The 20,907-nt window shown below is 41.0% G+C and overlaps 1 protein-coding gene across 1 annotated transcript; it reads right to left on the bottom strand.

The window, feature by feature from the left end:
- Positions 1-783: 783 nt before the first annotated feature.
- On the bottom strand, positions 784-7,595 carry LOC145075625 (uncharacterized). The gene is made up of 10 exons (XM_079021803.1): positions 6,158-7,595; positions 4,152-6,002; positions 3,224-4,016; positions 2,738-2,807; positions 2,331-2,592; positions 2,139-2,223; positions 1,938-2,071; positions 1,760-1,841; positions 902-1,290; positions 784-833 (listed from the first exon to the last, which is right to left on the bottom strand). Exons 1-10 carry the CDS (start codon positions 7,593-7,595, stop codon positions 784-786), a joined length of 5,154 nt encoding a protein of 1,717 aa, XP_078877929.1.
- Positions 7,596-20,907: the final 13,312 nt, after the last annotated feature.

The raw sequence follows: 20,907 nt of genomic DNA, 5'->3' as shown, positions 1-20,907 counted from the left end.
ACTGTGTATGGTAGGCAATGATGGTCTACATATATGACAAAGTAATTAAGATTAACCTGAGGGAAAAAAGAGATAACATTTGTGTAGCTGAGGATATTTTATTATCACTTTTGTTTATATATTGTTATTTTTGTAGATGAGATACGTGTAAGTTATGGTACAACTATTGTCGGTGTTTCTCATGGTTTTACTTTTTGTTTTATCTTTGAAATTTGTTTTTCTTCTTTAATTAGTTTATTATTGTTCCACAAACGTTTGGCTTTCTTCTATTTTGTGTTTTAGTTACATTTTTTATTTTTAATTTTAAATGTGTATTAAAATATTTGGAATGCAGGTTTGTTTATCTTTATTGTAATATTTTGTTTATTATGGATCTGTGTATCTTTATTTTGTTGTTATTTGAGTATGTTATATTTTGTTAGTCTGGTTATTCTAAGTGGAATTGTAATTTTTAATGTTATTTTCTCATACTGACGGGTTGTTGTGAGCCAGGAAAAACAGCTACATAATATAAATAATTTTTTTACAAGTGAACGTGTAACTGGAGCAAATTTGGTTGTTGGATTTCGTTCTTCATGGTTGTATACTTCTATGTTGGGTGCATGAAATAAACAGTTAAAGATACATATATTTAAGAATTTGTGTTCATTTTACACTGATGTGTGATGTGGGTTACACAGGACGTGAAGGTTAAGTAGTACTTATGTACATACAACTACTCATGTAAGTAGACACTTATGGAGAAAAGTAGTGACGATTGATGTGAGTGCTGGAATACTCTTCTTAGTGAGGATGGCGTGGATGTTTTGCTGATGGTGGTGTTTCCTTCTGATCTGTTATTCAATAAAAACGTATTAGCTTTCTTATTTTAAGGGTGTTTCAATTGTGTTTTGTCAGTTACCTGGATGTTCATATGTCAGATTTCTTCTAACTTTTGACTGGGGTGGGTTAGATGAGGATGTAGGGTGGTTGTCGGTTGTTTTGGAGGGCAGTCCTATTATTGGAGGTGGTGTTGTTGGTATTGCTGACTTATGGATGTTATTTCCTTCAACGTCGGTAACTATGAAGCGAATGTTGTTTGCAGTAGATGTTTTCATCATTTGGATGGCCATTTTTTTAGTGACGCCTTTCTTTTCGTTGATGATGGATGGTATTGTTTTTCTGTTATCTGGTTCATTTTCGTTTATTAGCTTGTCTGATGTTGTGGCTGTTATTTTTTGCACAGTGTTATCTGATAGAGTGGCATTCATTGAATCAGTCGGGTCCGTGATGGCTGCAGAAAGTTTGTACCTGTATAAATTGGTTATGTTTTTTTAGTTAATGTAAAGTTCATGTGTATTATCTATCTTAAAGTAGAGTTACATACACGTAAGTTGGGTCATTGGCTACTCCGTGTGATGGGCAGAACCAGTTATTCCCCTGCTTCAATGTTGGTCTTCTGCATTGGGGACAGAGTACGCTGTACCAGGTGTCTGTGAATTTGAAATCAACGATTGATGCTGTCACTGTAAATGTCCTTTCCTGTAAGAGGATGTAAACGTTATGATATAGATGTGTTGGGATATTGTAAGTATATTTGGGTAATAATAGATTAGTGATATACCAGAAGAGTGACTTTTGTTCTTCATGTCAAATAGTGATATTGGTGGTGCGGATATTGTGGTTAAGGAAGTAGGATTTGTTGCGAAACTATCATTTTTTTGTAATGGTTAGTGTAAATGTATATAAGAATGGTTTGTATGACGTGTATTTTGATTACCTGTTGAGTAATGTGGTTGTTTCTGCGATTGGTGGGTTGATGTAAACATAACTTGCACTCGTTGTTCCTAGCATTAGTGAACCTATAAGATAAATTTGTATTAATGTTTTACTTAATTTGTTTTGTATAATTATATGTCATGGTTTGGGTATCATATAGGATGTTATTCTGTGTGTACCAGCAACCGGTGCGATTTTAACATTTGTTACAGCTATTACTGTAGGCCCGACTGTGTTTTCAATGGCTGCACGGTCAAACTTGTCTGACACATCTGTGCACTCTCTCCAAAGACTTATAGCAATTTCTTGACCACTAATATGGACAGGTATCATACATGTTAGAAATGTTAAAAATGTATTTGGAAACACAAATTACTTACGAATCATTTCTCAGAATTAGTAGGAGGAAAGGGTCTTTGTTTTTCTTAAGGCAATCTCTGAACCTGACAAATATTCCTACAAAGTCTACACAAGTAACAATAAGTTACGTAGGTAAGATTATTGGGTTTCATGTAGCTGTACGACATGAGGTGTTTGGGTATCATGTAATTAGTGTTGGTGTGAAGTCATACCTGGGGATTGGTCAACAAAGTCTGGTATCTGTTGTTTAGATATGAAATGAAACCAATTTTGGGGGATTGTGCTGGTGTCTGAGAGAGACGTGATAGAAGAAGCTGTCCCAACAGCAATATATATTTCATTGTCTATCCATTTTTGAAAGGAATCTGGCTCTGCACATCCATATTTGGAGAGTATGTAACACTTAGAAACTTTAAGGACGGATTCTACATATCCCTGATCTTTTCTTTGTCCTAATATTTGGATTGCATCACCCTGGGGAGTTAAATGACAGTGTAAGTTAGATAATCCACTATGCACAATTCTGTAAAATTGATCACCCACTTACGTATTTGTCAACTGCTAGATACCAGGTTTCATACGTACGCTGTTGTGGTTTCCATGTGCGCAGAATACATACTTCAAGTTTCGTCCCGGGAGACCCATACTGTAACTCCAAAATGGTTGTGAATGTTTCAGACATGTTCTTGCTGTTACAGTTAAACAAAGAATAAACATGATAATTTTTTTATAATAGTGTAAATCGTTTTCATATATGAAATCAGTGTAATGACAGTTAATAAGAGATAAATATCATAAGATTGTCTCAATTTAGACAACTAAACCCTGTTACAGTTAAACAAAGAATAAACATGATAATTTTTTTATAATAGTGTAAATTGTTTTCATATATGAAATCAGTGTAATGACAGGTAATAAGAGATAAATATGATAAGATTGTCTCAATTTAGAGAAGTAAACAATGATTTCGACCTCAGTAGTATCTATTCTGCGTAAGAGGTCTTTAAAAACAATATTCTTTGTCCTGTTTTGTGGTGTGTTGGTATGAGATTCTATTAGAATTCTGATTGAATCTGGTGACGTCGCACGGGATAATGCAACGTACAATTGACCGTGGGCAAACACAGGTTCGGGTAAGTAAATGCCAATTTTTTTCAGAGATTGACCCTGGCTTTTGTTAATTGTCATGGCATAGCAAACCTTAATTTGATACTGTTTTCTAATGAAAGTGAAAGGCAAATCAGAGCTTTTGTAGATAAACTTTATGCGTGGCAGATATACTCGCTTTCCAATGGATGTTCCAGTTATTATAGTTGCTTCTATTAGCAGTGGTAATAAGTGCGACACCATTAAGCGTGTTCCATTGCATAAACCTTCTCGTTGGTTTAGGTTCCTGACTAACATAATGGGCGTGTTAACTTTGAGTAAGAGTATGTGTGGAGGCACGCCAGAGAAATTCAGTTCATTGAGATATTCAGGTGGGTAAAAACTTTCAAATTGTAATGCTTGATTCCCATTTGATTCAATCGAATCAACACTTTTATAAGTTGTTGCGCTTCCAGGAGAAATGTTAAGGATGAAGTCATTTATATGATGTGTTGTCTTGTTTTTTGGGCATACAATTGCCCTTTCTGACAAAGCAGTTGGGGATGGTTCTGTAAGGATGTCATTTCCATATACAAAACATATAAGACTTTGTAAGGCTGCTTCTCCTGGAGGAATGATGAGTGAGGATGGTATGTCAATCGATTTTGTGTCTGCTGTGTCAGTTACATCTGAATGTCCTAATTCTCCATCTCCAACTTTCAATAACCATGATGCAAATGTTGATATAGAAAAGTCTGAAGTGAAGTGACTGTTACCACCGAGTAACCTCATGTTATGGTTCAATTTGTAGACTGTGAAACATTGCCATAGATATGAGTTTGGTAAGGTTAAAGAAACAATTTGTGACCTGCTGCTTTTTGGAGAGATAGGTAAAGTCTATCGGAAATCACCACCTAATAAAATTGACGTTCCACCAAACAACTTACTGTCACATTCAAGTATATCTCTTAATGAACGGTCCAAGCATTCAAAGCAACGTTTGTCACTCATTGAGGCTTCATCCCATATGACAATTGTTGTTTGTTCCAAGAGGGTAGCCAATAAACTTTTCTTTTTAATGTCACATGTTGACCTTTCTGACAAGTCGATTGGTATGTTAAATCTGGAATGAGCAGTCCTTCCTGAAGGTAAGAGTAATGATGCTATACCTGAAGCAGCAACTGCTAGAGCAATTTTTCCAAGTGAATGAAAATACGACAGTATGGTAGTCCAAAGGAACGTTTTCCCGGTTCCCCCATGCCCATAAACGAAGAGTAAAATTTGTTTTCTAGTATTGTTTGCTGATACAACAAAGTTGTAAATCTGAAGCTGATCAGAGTTTAATTGAGATACCATTAGTTGATGTTGCTTGTATAACTCTTCTCTATTATAACTTGTTTCCTCTAAAATCAAACGATTTTCAAAAACCAGCTGAACCTCTTCTGATGGCGGTGGCAAATGAAAATCAGTTACTGACTTTGATGGAGTGCATGAGCGTAGAAGTTTTTCTAACTCCAACAAAGTCAATTGTTGTAGATGATTGTCGGTTACGTGTAATTCTGTGTTAGAATTGTTCTTTTTCAGATTATACAGTATATCGTCACTCATCTTACACCATCCAGCGTCCCATAATGACATAGGGTTACTCACTTCACAAAAAATGAGTAAATGGCAGAATAGAGAGCGTAATTGCGCGGAAGTCGCCCATTCTGATGCCTGTGTAAAAGCAGCTAGCCACTCTTTGTCTTCCCCAATTAGACCTAATGCCTCACATGCGCTTCGAAAATTTGGGTGGAGTCGATTAGAAACAGTGCGTACATCTTCATATGACTTACAACCCTTCTGATGGCAAAGTAGCATTCGGAGGTAAAACAACTCTCCTACAGATGGATGTACAAACACGAGTCGACCTATTGCATGTGATGTTTCAAGATGTCTTCGCTTCCACCTCTTCATTCTCTTCTCCCACACATATTTTGAAGGGTAGGTTACATAAGTCAGATCTAGTCCATTTTTGTCCCATTTATTACTTTCATACCATCCCAAAAGCAGACTATTACCAAAAGATGGTTTTTCTACAATATCACGGATGTGACTGTCTTCTCTGAAATAAACTGTCTGCATGTTTGCCAAATGAACTGGTAGTATAGTGACCGGTGGATTACGTTCATGAATTGGAAAATTCAAAATACGCCAGGCAGCCTCATGTGGACAGATATATCGACCATCAAGAAAACTTTTGATTTCATCAACTATAACAGCTTCTGAAGAAGTGCTAGTGTTATCAGTAAAAACATCCTTCTGAATAATGAACTTTGCCCGCTCCATACCTTTTGAAACATATTTGAATAAGTATTTTATCATCATGTTCCAACCGCAATACTCAACATTTATGTGTGCGTTAAAACGACTGCACAAGCGCTTGTTATATGGGACAACGTATCCATTGTCTATTTGAATACCACTCTGTAGCGTATGACGTGTCAAACAATTTCTTTTATAATGCGCGTAACCTTGTTTGTCAAACACAGTGGAATCTGAAAATGATTTTGGATAGTGTTTGCTATACTTGCCATCTTTCATGCAGGGAGACTTTAGATTTAGTAAACCACATGGTCCGTGAATCATACAACTTGTGATAGTCTGGTATAGTAAGGGCTCATAAATTGGATCTGGGATTTCAGCAGTGATGAACCTGTCAATATCACGGGGTTCCCGTAGTTTGTCCGAATCAGACACCCACAAAAGAGTGTGACAGTGTGGTAACCCCCTCTTTTGAAATTCGATCGTATACAAATCTGCAGAAAAATACAACATATTAAGTTGTGTAAGATGGGTGCAGAGGGAAGTTAGAAGGAAAATAAGATAACTAATAATAGATAACGAAGTAGGCAATTTACAAGGAAAAGAAGATAATTGATAATAAATAAGAAAGCAAATGCAAGTGACTTACGGGCCATCACATCTCCAAAGGTGTTATCCTCCTTTAAGAACTTAATAAATGCTTTGACTTTTATGTAGAACACACGACAAATGATATCGGCTCTACTATGGACATCCATTTGGTTATGAGCTATCATATAGCGTCTGATCTCGGGCCAATTGACATTACATGTAAAGGTGATAAAGTATTGTGGATTTCCATACTCCCTGCAAATCGACAATGCGTCCTGGTAGTGACTATACATGTAACGCGGACCACCAACGAATGATGGAGGCAAAAGAACACGTTTCCCAATATGACGACCCTCGACGTCTCCCCTAGAAAGTGCATCATAAATCCCGGTGATGTACTCTGATCTCATTTGTTCTTGGTTGTTTTGAAAATAGTCAAGTCGCCCTTGTTCAATGCAGGTGTATGCATCTACGAAGTATTGCTGGAATAATCTACACGCATTAAGTAGGAGGGAGTAAACACTGTAACGGGCGTGAATCTGGTAACTATAGTACATGTTTACCGTTAGGTTCTTTGCATCGACACCCGTTTCATTCGACTGTTTCAATTGTGGTGACCACCCATTCTCTCCATACGGGAACAGCAAAGGATACTGTAACGCCATATAACTCGGATGAAGCTTGCTAACTCGTTGCGGTTTCCCAGACTTTGAATGTACAACAATGTCATACTTGTTTGTAACGCAGTCATCTCCTAAAACAATACATCCAAGGGTACCACCTGTAGGCGGACCGTAACGCCTATCAGGAACCTCATTAAAAAGGCAAACCGTGTAACATTCCAACTCTTTTTCAAGGTCACGAGCAGTTTTGAAAGTACGAACGTACTCATTATGAACAGTTAACATGTTCATCAACATTGTAACAATTTTTTCGTCTAGCGGGGATTTTGATGGGTCATCAAAGGAAGACAGCCTGTTAGACACTTCATTCTGTGTATCAACGATGTATAATTGTAAAAACCTAGGACGTTTATTATCTTGAGGGCAAAGGAAACCAAGCCAGTGACAGACCTGACCAGAAACCTTGAAAACATACGGACCAAGACCTTTGTTAATGTTCTCGTCAACCTGACCTCCAAATGACGTCATTGCGAACATACTATTGTAAGCCCTAATGTTTTGCCTAAAAGTAGGAACATTATATAAGCTTGTCAACACATGAGGAGGTGTGACAGGAAAAGGGAGAATAACAGCACCCGACTTACAACAGTGATTATAACATGGTTGGTTCATAGTAGAAGTGGCGAGAACCCTTTCAGCATACCAGAAGAGAGCACCACAGAACTGACATATGAGCGAGCAGTCACCACAATCATCATAGGTTAGAGAGAGGAAGGTCGACAGTCGTCGACGTTTTCGAACAGGAGACGAAGACGACACAGAGGAAGAAAGCAACAGGTGAGACGAAGCAGGTCTCACCGGTCGACAAGCCATGAAAGACAGGAGACAAAATAACAATCAGCAAACGGAAGTCGTCGATGACACAAGGAAGCAGGAGAATTATAAAACCCAATTACATAACCCTAAAGAAATATGAGAAAATAGAGACAAAAAAATTACCTAAGATGAGAAAATAGAGAAAAAAAATTTACCTGTTGTAAGGAGAGTGACGAGGAAGAAACACGGAAAATGGGAATTTGTGAGGAAGATGCTCAGGAAGGAGTTGAGAGAAAACACGTGGAAAGGATAAGTGAGTAAGCATTTGGATAAAATTGGACAAATATTATAATATATGATAAAAAAATATTGAGGCCAAAGTGTGAATTAGTTAAAGAAAGCGTGCAGTGTTAGGAATATATAAAAAAAGTTGTGTCAAAAGTGAGAAATGAAAAAAGTCACTGTTAAAACATGCCATGGGCTTTAATATATATATATATAATAATAAAGGGCTAATGTCATAAAAACCCTCAAGTTTTCAGGGTTTTGTCGGTTTTGTCGGTTTTGCCCAAAGTTGAAATTTATGTCCGTTTTTACCCAAACATTTTCGAAAAAATGTTCGGTTTTACCCTTTTACCGGTGATAACAGGTTTTCCAGGTTACCATTATATTGAATTCGCAAAAAAAAAAACCTTAAGTTTACCATTTTTTTTGCGTTTTTACCCTTAAGTTTATAATTTTTTTTTACACCTTTACCCTAAGTATATTTTTTTCATAATATACATATTCATGCAGAAAAATCGTATTTATATACGAAAATATATTTAATTAAGTATTGTATTTATATTTTTTTAATGTTATATATATATATATATATATATATATATATATATATATTTGTTTGTTTGTGTGTATATGTGTTTTTGCATAGTTATACAATTTAAAAAGATAAATAATATTTATAGAATTATGAATATATGTTTTATAGATATAGTTTTTAGAAGTATAAATACATATTTTTACATTTATATATAGTAATATGTATCTATACTTCTAAAAATATATTTATACTTAAAAAAAACATATATCAAAATACATATTTACACTTCTAAAAATATATGTATATACTTATATAAACATGTTTATGAATGAACACGTTTTTTTATTGATATGTACATTTTTAAATACATAAAAATATGTATTTGTGTGTACACACACACACACACACACACACACATATATATATATATATATATATATATATATATATATATATATATATATAGATAAAGAATTAACATTAAAAAATGTAAATACAATATTTAATTAAATTTTTTTCGTTTATAAATATGATTTTTCTGCTTGAATACGTATAATATGAAAAAAAAATACATAGGGTAAAAATGTTAAAAAACTATAAACTTAAGGGTAAAAACGTAAAAAAGCTGCAAACTTAAGGGTTTTTTTTTTGCGAAGTTAATATAATGGTAACCTGTTATCACTAGTAAAAGGGTAAAACCGAACATTTTTTGGAAAATGTTTGGGTAAAAACGGACATAAATTTCAACTTTGGGTAGAACCAACAAAACTCTGAAAACTTGAGGGTATTTATGACATTAGCCCAATAGTAAAACCACAATACATAACTGGTGACAGCCAGGGTTTTTCCTACAAAGGATTTTCATGCAAAACAACATTTTGAATTCAACAGGTGGTAATCAGGAATACGAACTAATACTTATGGAACACAGTAACTAACACCTTTTGTAAGAAAATATAGGATTTTCTTAAGGAACACTCTTACAATTTTTAAGGAACTAATTTAGTTAATACTATAAGTACTTCGTGAATAAATCATGGGTTACATACATAAGGATCTGACAGCCAGTGGAATGTGTGGTTTCCGCCTCATTTCCTATTCCTTGTTTGGTTGTGGGCTTGGAGCAGGACCATATAGTCGATTGACTGTTCGATTTGGATTGTGTGTAACTTGTATACACTAAGTACTTTTAAAAGGAAACTAGTATGAATCATTTTACTTATCATTCATCACATCAGAGAATATTGGATTTTCTGGAGAAATACATTATGTTTTAAGGAACCAAGAACCTATTTTCTAAAAAAAATGCTTATGAACTCACCAACTTTATGCTGATACTCTTTTAAAACCGCTTGTATTCTCAGGGAATCGATAGACAGGTACTCTCACTGGTTTTCAGAAGACGGAGCGTTCAGAGTCTCGTCTTTTTCTTTTGTATACTTTTGATGTATGAAAACAACAACCAAACAGATGTAAATACTTTTATGTATGTATTCAATTTAATGTTGTGTTTACTTGCTTACTATGATGAAATTGTTGTGATACCGAACCTTACATGGTATACAACTATAAACACTAAAGGGGCCGAAGTGCTCCTGAGACTAAAAGTATACTTTAAAAATACAAGTACTTTTATAAGAAGTATACAAGTATACCTACGTACCAGAAACAATATCATAAGTAGAACAAAACAAAAGTATTTGGATGTTGGACATTGCGGTTAAAACTGGGTAGTTATGTAATCATGTCTAGGATTAATATAGCCTGATCAACTATATTTATTTGAGACATGACCAACATGTGTTTGGGAGTGATCGTGGTGTTGCAGCAAGCCTAAAACTTACCAAGCTATATACATCAAGATATCGATAAAATAGAACATACAACTTAAAATACTATAGGAGTATTTTAGATATAGCCGAATACAATATAGAGATTCATTCCAAGTGTTGCTACTCATTTCTTCCTAGCGATAGTTTACTTGCCTTGGTAATCTTTCTCAGTTTATCGCTTAGTAGAACACTTTATCTATCAGGCTGAGATATACCTTGTTTCATATCTCGTGATTTAAAAGATCTAGAGGACTTACCATCTTCTTCTTCCTGATTATTTATAGAAAAAGATGCCTCCCAAAAAGAGACCCAACAAGCAGAACAATAATCCTCCGCCGCCGCCACCTCCTCAGTTCGATCATGTCATGTTCCAGGCAGCAATTACAGCTGTTGTGGCTGCTGTACTGTCTCAAATGAATCCAGGTAGCTTTGGTGGATCAAGAGGTGGACCTGATTCCCAAAGCCTTGGTGGAGGTCAGGGACACCAGAAGGAGTGTTCCTATAAAGACTTCATGAATGCCAAACCCAAATCCTTTAACGGCAATGGAGGAGTTATTGCCTTAACCCGATGGTTCGAGAAGATCGAATTTATCTTCGAGATTTGCGCTTGTTCTGAGGAAAGCAAGGTGAAGTTTGCCGCCTGCACCTTCACCGACAGAGCACTGACCTGGTGGAATAGTCGAGTCAAATCCCTAACCCTACCAGTAGCAAATTCTATGGGTTGGGAGAGCTTGAAGGAGCTTATGCTTGCTAAGTACTGCCCAAGGGGCGAGATGCAGAAGTTAGAGCACGAGCTTTGGAACCTGAAGATGAAGGGTTCCGACATTGCTGCATACACGACTAGATTCTGCGATCTGGCTCTTCTATGTCCAGGAATGGACACCCCGAAAAGCCAGAAGATAGAAAGATACATTTAGGGATTGACGCCCCTAACTCAAGGAAATGTGTTGGCTGCTAAGCCTTCTACATTCGACAGTGCCAAGTGCCTGGCGCAGACCTTGATAGATCATAGGGTTGGTATCGATGATGTAGCAGCCGCTCCCGAACCACTAAAGGCGAGTGGTGGAAAGAAAAAGTTATTGAACAAGTGAAAGGGACGGTCGTCACAGGAGCCCTCCAAGAAACAACAGACAGTGGCGGTTCACGCTACTACTACTCCTACTTATGTTCCAACCGCCATCCCTGCAGCTCAAGCACCTGTCAGTAGATATGCTAGTACTCTTCCAAGGTGTGATAAGTGCAATTTTCATCATCACGGACCCTACCGTGATTTGCAATGCAACAACTTTGGTAAGAAGGGACACACAACTCGATTCTGCAAGGCACCGGTCCAACTAACCAATCAGGCTCTTGGAGCGGGCGCTGGTCAAGCCTGTCAAGGCTGTGGGGAGGTTGGGCATTTCAAGAGAAATTTGCCTAAGGCGACAACAACTGGAAACACTGGGAGAATGCTAACGATGGGCCAGGAGGAGGCAGTTGCTGATCCAACCATTGTTACAGCTACGTTCCTCCTCAACAACTCTTATGCATGCATTCTTTTCGATTCTGGTGCGGAGAGGAGTTTTGTTAGTCATGCATTCAAACATCTACTCAAGTGTAAATCCCAATCTTTAACCGAAACATTTACCGTCGAGACGGCTAACGGAAAGAAAGAGAGCACTAACGACATATCCATAGGCTGTACCCTTACCTTAAACGACCATTCCTTTCCAATCGACCTTATGCCAGTTTCCATAAAAAGTTTCGATGTCATTATTGGTATGGATTGGTTGAGCCCCAATCATGCTGATATCATTTGCTATGAAAAATCCATCCGTCTCAATCTACCCTCGGGCGAAACCCTCATAGTCTATGGTGATAAAATCAACTCGAACCTTCGTATCATTTCCTACATTTAGGCTTAGAAATATCTGTGGAAGCAGTGCTATGCATTCTTCGCCCATGTTGTTAACGAAAAGCAGGAAGTTAAAGACCTCGAGAGCATCCCCAAAGTCTGCAACTTTCCTGATGTCTTCCCCGAATATCTTCCCGGAATCCCTCCCTAGCGCCAAGTCGAGTTCCGTATCAACTTAATTTCCGGAGCTACTCCCGTAGCTAAATCCCCTTACTGTTTAGCGTCAGAAGAAATGCAAGAGTTGTCCAGCCAGCTCAATGAGCTACTCAGCAAAGGATTCATAAGACCGAGTTCCTCATCCCGGGGAGCCCCGGTCTTATTTGTGAAAAAGAAGGATGAATCCTTTCGAATGTGAATTGATTATCGAGAACTTTACTAGCTTACCATCAAGAAACGTTATCCCTTACCCAGAATCGACAACCTCTTCGATCAACTTCAGGGAGCCAGTTACTTCTCAAAAATAAACCTAAGATAAAGGTACTATCAATTGCGGGTTCATGAGAATGATGTTCCTAAGACAGCATTCTGAACTCGTTATGGACACTACGAGTTTATAGTTATGCCCTTTGGTCTAACCAATGCACCGACGGTATTCATGGATCTGATGAATTGGGTGTTCCGCCCCTTCCTCGACAAGTTTGTAATCGTGTTCATTGACGATATACTCGTCTACTCTCAGAGTGAGGAAGACCATAGAGAACACTTGAAACTAGTGTTAGAAACACTAAAGGCGGAGAAAATCTATGAAAAATTTTCAAAATGTGAATTCTGGATCAGAAAGGTAACTTTCCTTGGTCATGTGGTTAGCAAGGAAGGCATACACGTGGACCCTTTCAAAAAAAAGTGATTGAGAATTGGTCAGCACCGAAGAAACCCACAGAAATCCGTCAATTCTTGGGTCTCGCTGGCTACTATCGTAGATTCATCCAGAATTTCTCCAGAATTGCCAAGCCTTTAACCACCCTGACTCAGAAAGGTGTACCCTTTTGTTTGGGAGAAAATCAAGACACTGCATTTCAAACATTGAAGCAGGCTCTATGCAGCGCACCTATCTTGTCTCTGCCTGAAGGGACTGAGGACTTTGTTATCTACTGCGATGCATCCAACCAGAGCCTAGGCTGTGTGTGCTCATGCAGCGAGGAAAGGTTATAGCCTATGCCTTGAGACAGTTAAAAGCACACGGGTTCAACTATACAACTCACGATTTGGAGTTGGGAGCAGTGGTCTTTGCGTTAAAGATTTGGAGACATTATCTCTACGGAACCAAGTGCACAGTCTTCATTGATCATAAGAGCCTACAACATATCTTTGATCAAAAAGATTTGAACATGAGGCAACGGCGATGGGTAGAGCTGCTCAATGATTATGAGTGCGAAATACGCTACCATCCCAGCAAGGCCAATGTGGTAGCGGATGCCCTTAGCCAAAAAGAGTATTCAGGTCATAGAGTGAAGGCACTAACAATGACCATCCATTCCCATTTATCCGCTCAAATTAGAGAGGCTCGACAGGAAGCCTTGAAACCAGAGAATAGATCGGATGAAGCTTTGAGAGGGATAGAAAAGAACCTAGAATCAAATGTGCTGGAGTCTACTAATTCATGAACCGGATCTAGACCCCAAAGTACGGTGGTTACAGGGAGGTAGTCATGAACGAAGCTCACAAGACTAGATACTCCGTTCACCCAGGTTCAGATAAGATGTATCTGGATCTCAAGCGACTATATTGGTGGCCGAACATGAAAGCAGAGATCGCTACCTTCATGGGCAAGTGCCTGACTTGCGCCAAGGTGAAGGTTGAATATCAAAACCCATCGGGTCTTCTTCAGCAACCAGAAATCCCTAAGTGGAAGTGGGAGAGGATTACAATGGATTTCATCACTAAGTTTCCTAACTCTCCAAGTGGGCACGATGCCATTTGGGTAATTGTCGATCGATTGACCAAATCCTCCCACTTCCTGCTAATCAAAGAAATGTTCAATATGGAAAGACTTACACGAATCTACATCCAAGAGATAGTTCGTCTGCATGGTGTGCCTGTGTCCATTATCTCCGATCAAGATACCATATTCAGCTCGAGATTTTGGCAGTCCTTGCAGAAGTCTCTTAGAACTAAGCTGGATATGAGCATAGCTTACCATCCACAAACAGACGAGCAGAGTGAAAGGACCATTCAGACATTGGAAGACATGATGAGAGCATGTGTCATAGATTTTGGTAAGTCGTGGGACATCCATTTACCCTTGGTCGAATTCTTATACAACAACAGCTACCATACTAGCATCAAGGTTGCGCCGTTCGAAGCCCTCTATGGCCGTAAGTGCAGATCCCCTATGTGCTGGGCTGAGGTGGGAGACACGTAGCTAGCTAAGGGTCATGTAACATCCTGAAAATTCAGAAGCATAGTTGAAGGGCTAAAGTGTAATTAAGAAGATCGAATCGGCGAGTCGATGGGTAGACTCAGAGAGTCGAGTCATGTTTCGGGTCGCGTGTTAAGTGACCAACTCGGTGAGTCGCATAGGTGGACTCGGCGAGTTAGTGTTGTATGGAGAAAACCCTAATCCTAGGGGTTGTGCCCTATATAAAGAACATAATATCCTCTCCCCAGCCTCTTTACCCTCCCTTGAGTTCCAGAAAACCCTAGATTCGTGTTAGCTTTTCTTGTGAGAAATTAGAGCCTTGGAGGAGGTAATCTTGAAGGGAATTTGAATAGCAGGTAGATTGGAGCAAGGGGCTTTATATAGATTTATCTTACTTTTCAGTTGGAGCTTTCATTTGAGGTAATAATCTGTTGTTTGAGCTTTTGTGCATCTAGATTTATCAATTTATGGGGTTTTGGGGGCATAGTTGAGGTCCATCACGAGTTTGGTGTGAGATCTGAGGTTACTACCTCAGATCTAGTTTTGTAATGACCCAAGGAGCCATAAAGTCTATGTTCAAGAGATGTAGGTGAAGTTCTTTTGTCCCAAACCTTAGCCTAAGAGTGTTTTATGCTTAGATCTCCTTGGATTCATGTAAAGTTTGCCACTTTACGTGATGGATGGGTTGTAGGGAGTGGATCTATGGTTTGGAGCCCCTGCATGGCTTGGAAAGCCACTGTATGGATTAAGAACTAGAGGTACTCAGCGAGTCACATGGGTGAACTTGGCGAGTTGGATGAAGATGGGCAGGAACTCGACGAGTTGGATGAACAACTCGGCGAGTATGTTGAATGTTGCCTTGGACTCGGCGAGTCTGTTCTTGGACTCGGCAAGTCTGGTTGTGGAGTCCTAACCTTTTTGGGTTGAGCTGTGAATCAGTGAGTCGAGGGACGACTCGGTGAGTTGAGTGAGAAAGGACTCAGAGTTTGTTGGACTCGGCGAGTCTTAGGGCGACTCGACGAGTTGAGTCATGGATTGGGAGTTTTGAGTATAGGGACTGGACGAGTCAGCAGGTTGACTCGGCGGGTAGATTCAATCAGGAAGGTTGATTTTGACTGAGGACTTTGACTTTGACCAAGAGTTGACCAGTTGACTTCCAGGGGTATTTTGGTAATTGTTGGCATTTATTTTGAGTTCAGTGGTTTGGTGTTGGCTAGTGGTGGAGATCGTGTCAGTGGTCGAAGCAACTCGGTCTTATCTTTTCAGTCAACAGTTGTGAGGTGAGTTATCCTCACTATATCGATAGGGTCTATGACACCAAGGCCGGCCCTTTATCGGATTATAATCCGGGTATCGTTGTTATGTTATTGCTTGCTATGTTTGCGTCCTAGTAGTTAGGATGGTATATGTTATATACCTGGTTAAGGTCGACATCCTGGTATATAGGATGATGATATGTTAGTGACCGGTTAGGTCGGTATCCTGGTTAGGACGATGTTATGTTATGTGATATGTTAGATCGGTTTGATTGGATGTGAGTTGTTATATGATTGAATGTTTATGTGCACATGGTTGTTGGATTGGGGTTGGGTGGATGCGGGTCCTACTTTGTGCTGTAGGCCAACATACCCAGGGCGGAACGGTTATCCCGAAGGCCCAGCGAGCGGTCCGGATAGCCTGTAGGCCCCAAGAGGGCGGACCAGACGTGCCGAGGCTCGGAGAGTGGACCAGGCCGACTGAAGGCCCGGTGCGGGTGGACCAGTTATACTGTAGACTTAAAGAGTGGACCAGGTGGAATGAAGGCCCGGTATGGGTGGACCAATCACACTGTAGACTCGATGTATATGTCTAAACTTGGAGGGTGGACCAGGTGGACTGAAGGCCAGTGCGGCGGACCAGTCACACAGTAAACCCGAAGTGCATGGCTGTTCTGTGATCTGTTATGATATGACATGTTATGTGTATGGTATTTTGGGGGTATCTCACTAAGCTTTCGGGCTTACAGTTGTGGTTTAAATGTTTCAGGTACTTCAGGAGACCGTGGCAAGGCAAAGGCGTGATCGTACCGCTCCTCATGTTTATGTTTTATGAGATGGTTCTGGGAAGACTCTGATAATAATTGTATTGAAAACCTTTTTGTAATAACTTAATGAAACTGGGTTGTTTTTGAAAAGTTTAAATTGGTTGGAATTTTTAGAGCGTTACAAGTTGATATCAGAGCCTTGGTTTGAGTGAATTGGAGGAACATTCGTGTGAATCCAGTCTCAAATCAAGGAGAGTTTTCAAAAGAGAATTTAAAATGGTTTTCAAAATGAGTCAAGGAGGACGCAGAGGTACGATCAGCCGGAGCCAGTAAGTAACCCCAAAATACCATGCAAGTTATTTGTTTATGAGATATGATAGAATAGCATGCTAGTACTAGGCTAGGGATCTTCAGGAATTGCATGATAGAGTTGCCTGATTTATGGTGCCTGCTAGCCTAGGGTCTCTTTCTGTATGAGATTTCCAGTGTTCCTCTAGGAGTGAGGGTTGAGTGCTTGTTATGTATGTTCATCACTAGGGTGTTGTGGTGATACTTGATATAAATATGGGTAGGTGTGGAAGGTAGTATGGGACCGTACTACTGAAAGCACAGTACCCATACGCGTATCAAGGAAGCCACAACCTCTAGGTTTGGGTTGGGATTTGGTTCCGGGGTTCTGGAGAGCATCTGATGTTTTGCGGTATTTTCAGTATGGTGGTTACGAGGCATGCTGGGAGCGGATCCGGGTCAGGATCGGGAGCAGGAGAGGGCAGTCAGGGTGGGTCGGTACCGCCCGGGGTTATTGGTCAGATGAGCACAAACGAGTTGGATGCTAGGATTCGTGAGATCCTGCATGATGAGGTTGCTGCGTTGTTCCGGGCCGAGTTGTCGGAACTGTTTGGGTCGATCAAGACCGCTATGTCGAGTATTTTGATGAGTGTTATGCAGCTCTTACAGAGACGGCTGCCACGGCTGTAGTAGCGGCAGGGGGAGGAGCCGGTAAAGGTTTTCAGTATCGGGACTTCAATAATACGAAGCCCCTTACCTTCGATGGAGTTCAGGACGCGATTGTTGCTATGAGATGGTTGTCAGACGTGGAGGGGTGTTTCTTCACGTGTTCATGCCCTGCTGATCAGAGAGTGAGGTGTGCTCTGAACCTGTTGAGGCTCGGGGCGAAGGATTGGTGGAGATTGACCACGGGGTCATATTCGGATGCACAGAGGGCTGCGGTTTCATGGGATCAATTCCGGGAGATGTTTAGTACCCGTTATGTTCCACGGGTTGAGAGGGAGAGGTTGGCTCAGGAGTTTTTGGAGTCGAAGCAGGATTCAGAGTCGGTGACGGAGATCACCAGGATGTTCACTGAGAGGGAGATGTTTTGCCCAGAGTTTTCTTCGGAGTAGGCTCAGATGTCCCGATATTTGAGTATGCTCAAGAGGGATATCAGGCAGCTTGTGTCTACGCAGAGGTGCGAGACCTTGCTGGAGTTGCAGGAGGCCGCTCGGCGACGTGATTTGGAGATTGAGTTGCAGTTGAGAGAGCAGAGGCAGGCCCCGGCACAGTCACAGCCGGTGCCAAAACGGTCCAAGACCGTTGATTCCAGGGTGGGAGATCAGAGCAGCCGCACTTGTAGGAAGTGCGGGAAGGGTCACACTGGAGTTTGTAGGTCCGGTGGTGCGTGCCGCAAGTGCGGTAGAGAGGGGGCATTACGTGAGGGATTGCCGTCAGTCAGCCCCAGTTCAGGATATGAGGATTTGTTATCAGTGTTATCAGGTTGGTCATAGGAGGGCCAACTGTCCACAGCTTTCTGCAAGACCGGTGCAGGCTCCAGTACCGGCCACTTTGAGGATTACGGGTGGAGGTCAGGGTGGAGCAGAGCCCCCGAGAACTCAGGGGCATGCTTTTCAGTTTATAGCAGAGGAGGTCAGGGCAGAGCCGGATGCAGTTGCGGGCATGTTTTCTTCTTGATATCTTGTTATCTTATGGTTGTTATGGAGTATTATATCTGCTAGCCTTGTTCGCAAAATTTATGGCGTTGTATTCATTCGATCTTTCGGGTTTATGGTGTTATTGAGGGGTCGGTAGTTAGGGGTTGAATTCAGTTAGCATCCAAGGGATTGATGGTCATATTTTGGTTGGTTTATCTTGTTGTCGGGTATAACAATTGTGTTTTGAGAAGTGTCAGCGGGCAGTCGAACTCCCTTGGAGTTCGAGATGCGCGATGTCGGTTGGGTCACCGGTGGATGGTAGTCAGCGCTCTAAGTGGGGGAGAATTAGAAAATTCTCAGGATGATCGACAAGTATGTGAGGTTGATTAGCTGTTTGGGGGTTAGCAGTGTTTCAGTCAGCCAAGAGTGTGGGTTGGTATGAGTAAGTGACAGACTAGTGGGGGGCAGGGAGCAGACCATGGATTCAGGAAAGATAATGTTTGATGATAGGCATGGGTTTTGGCCATGGAAAGGATTCTAGGATCGGGACGAGAGTTTGGAACCCCCTAAGGGGCTAGAACAGTATGAACCGGAAGGACTCCCTGAAGGGTAATTGGAATGATGTATGATAGTTGAGCAGACCAGGAAGACTGAAGGCCGGAAGGCATACCAGTCAGGTCGAAGGCTCGGGAGAACGGTCCAGACAGGCTGAAGGCCCAGAGAGGCAGTCCAGATATGCTGAAGGTTCCGAGAGTGGTCCAGATAGGCTGAAGGCCTGGTAAGGCGGTCCAGTCATGCTGAAGACTCTGTACGTGTTAGTGAATTCGGTATGAGGAGAATGAGGAAATGCATCGCCAGGGAATGATGTTTGACATGGTCTGGCCCCAAGTGTTGATCATCATAGTGAAAGTAGTGCATGGACCCGAGAGTCCTTGCAATCAGATTCAGAGTTAGGGAAGTTCGAGGATAGTAGTTGTTGTACATGGATAATGTAGAGTGAAGTAGAGTTCAGTGGCACGTGTAGGTGCAGTAAGGGTTGTTGAGTGGATTTCCTAAAAAGGAATGACATGTAGCTCCGGAAGGAGCATGGGTACTCCAACAGAGGAGGGAGTGGAGTAAGTGGATATTCGGCAGTACTTCGGCTATTGGTAGTAAGTACTGGGATGGTGCCAGTGGTATGGGAACACATCCGGGTTGGGTGTCTGTTGAGGTTGCGGAAGGATTTCCGGTAGTGTAGAACTAGAAGAGTTCGGAGAGGATGCAAGGATGGAGCCTTGGATTTTCCAGTATGGTTGTGATTAGGAAGTTATGTATGTAGCGGAAATTCTTCATGGGGATGTTTGGAGGTATCGTCAGTGTGTCGGGTTTTCCAGCCCGAGGTTGTTAGAGCAGGTTCAGAATGTGTATGTGATTGCAGAGGATAGCTCATGGGAGTTGCTTAGGAGCTGAAGGATGTGTCATCCTATTAGCGTGGAAAGAAAAGAGTTGGATTTGGAGTGGAAGCGGGATGAGTCCTAGAAATGAATTCGATAAAGGTTATGCTAGTCAAGGAAAGGAATGGCAGTTTGGTACCGGGTCAGGATCCGGTGGTTCAAGGTGGTGCCTAGCTTTGTGAAGGGCAAGTGATGGTTGTAATCTGGGGCGGTGAATGTATCCTCGGGTGATCTTTGGTTAAGAAGGGTTGTTAGCAGAGAAAGAAGCCGGTGGCCGGCTTGAAGCAGTTGTCGTGACTCTGTGAGAAAGAGTTGGTCTTCATAGGGGTTTGATAGCAGTGTTTGGAAGAACCTGAGTTGATTGGGAAGTCGGACTCCGCAGTGCGAGGGTTTGTTCTAAAGTGTATGCAGCAGTAGGCTTCAAGGACGAAGCCTAATTTAAGTGGGGGAGAATTGTGACATCCCGGAAATTCAGAAGCATAGTTGAAGGTCTAAAGTGTAATTAAGAAGGTCGACTCGGCGAGTCGATGGGTAGACTCGGCGAGTCGAGTCGCGTTTCGGGTCGCGTGTTAAGTGACCAACTCGGTGAGTCGCATAGGTGGACTCGGCGAGTTGGTGCTGTTTGGAGAAAACCCTAATCCCGGGGGTTGTGCCCTATATAAAGAACATAATACCCTCTCCCCAGCCTCTTTACCCTCCCTTGAGTTCCAGAAAACCCTAGATTCATGTGAGCTTTCCTTGTGAGATATTAGAGCCTCGGAGGAGGAAATCTTGAAGGGAATTTGAAGAGCAAGTAGATTGGAGCAAGGGGATTTACAGAGATTTAGCTTACTCTTCAGTTGGATCTTTCATTTGAGGTAATAATCTGTTGTTTGAGCTTTTGTGCATCTAGATTTATCAATTTGTGGGGTTTTGGGGCATAGTTGAGGTCCATCTCGAGTTTGGTGTGAGATCTGAGGTTGCTACGTCAGATCTAGGTTTGTAATGACCCAAGGAGCCATAAAGTCTGTGTTCAAGAGATGTAGGTGAAGTTCTTTTGTCCCAAACGTTAGCCCAAGAGCGTTTTATGCTTAGATCTCT

The sequence above is a fragment of the Lactuca serriola genome, chromosome 9 (genome assembly GCF_051521515.1).
Source record: "Lactuca serriola cultivar US96UC23 chromosome 9, Lser_US96UC23_V15, whole genome shotgun sequence".
In the NCBI taxonomy this organism is placed as follows: Eukaryota; Viridiplantae; Streptophyta; class Magnoliopsida; order Asterales; family Asteraceae; genus Lactuca; species Lactuca serriola.
The sequence above is the reverse complement of the archived record's forward strand: the minus strand, read 5'-3'. Positions and strand labels throughout refer to the sequence as shown.

Excerpts from the sequence above, each read along its gene's own strand:
- LOC145075625 (XM_079021803.1), bottom strand. The coding sequence starts at position 7,595 with ATGGCTTGTCGACCGGTGAGACCTGCTTCGTCTCACCTGTTGCTTTCT. Across the intron at positions 6,003-6,157 it reads CTTTGGAGATGTGATGGCCC|ATTTGTATACGATCGAATTT; the intron begins GTAAGTCACTTG and ends ATTTTTCTGCAG. Across the intron at positions 2,593-2,737 it reads CTCCCGGGACGAAACTTGAA|GGTGATGCAATCCAAATATT; the intron begins GTATGTATTCTG and ends TTAACTCCCCAG.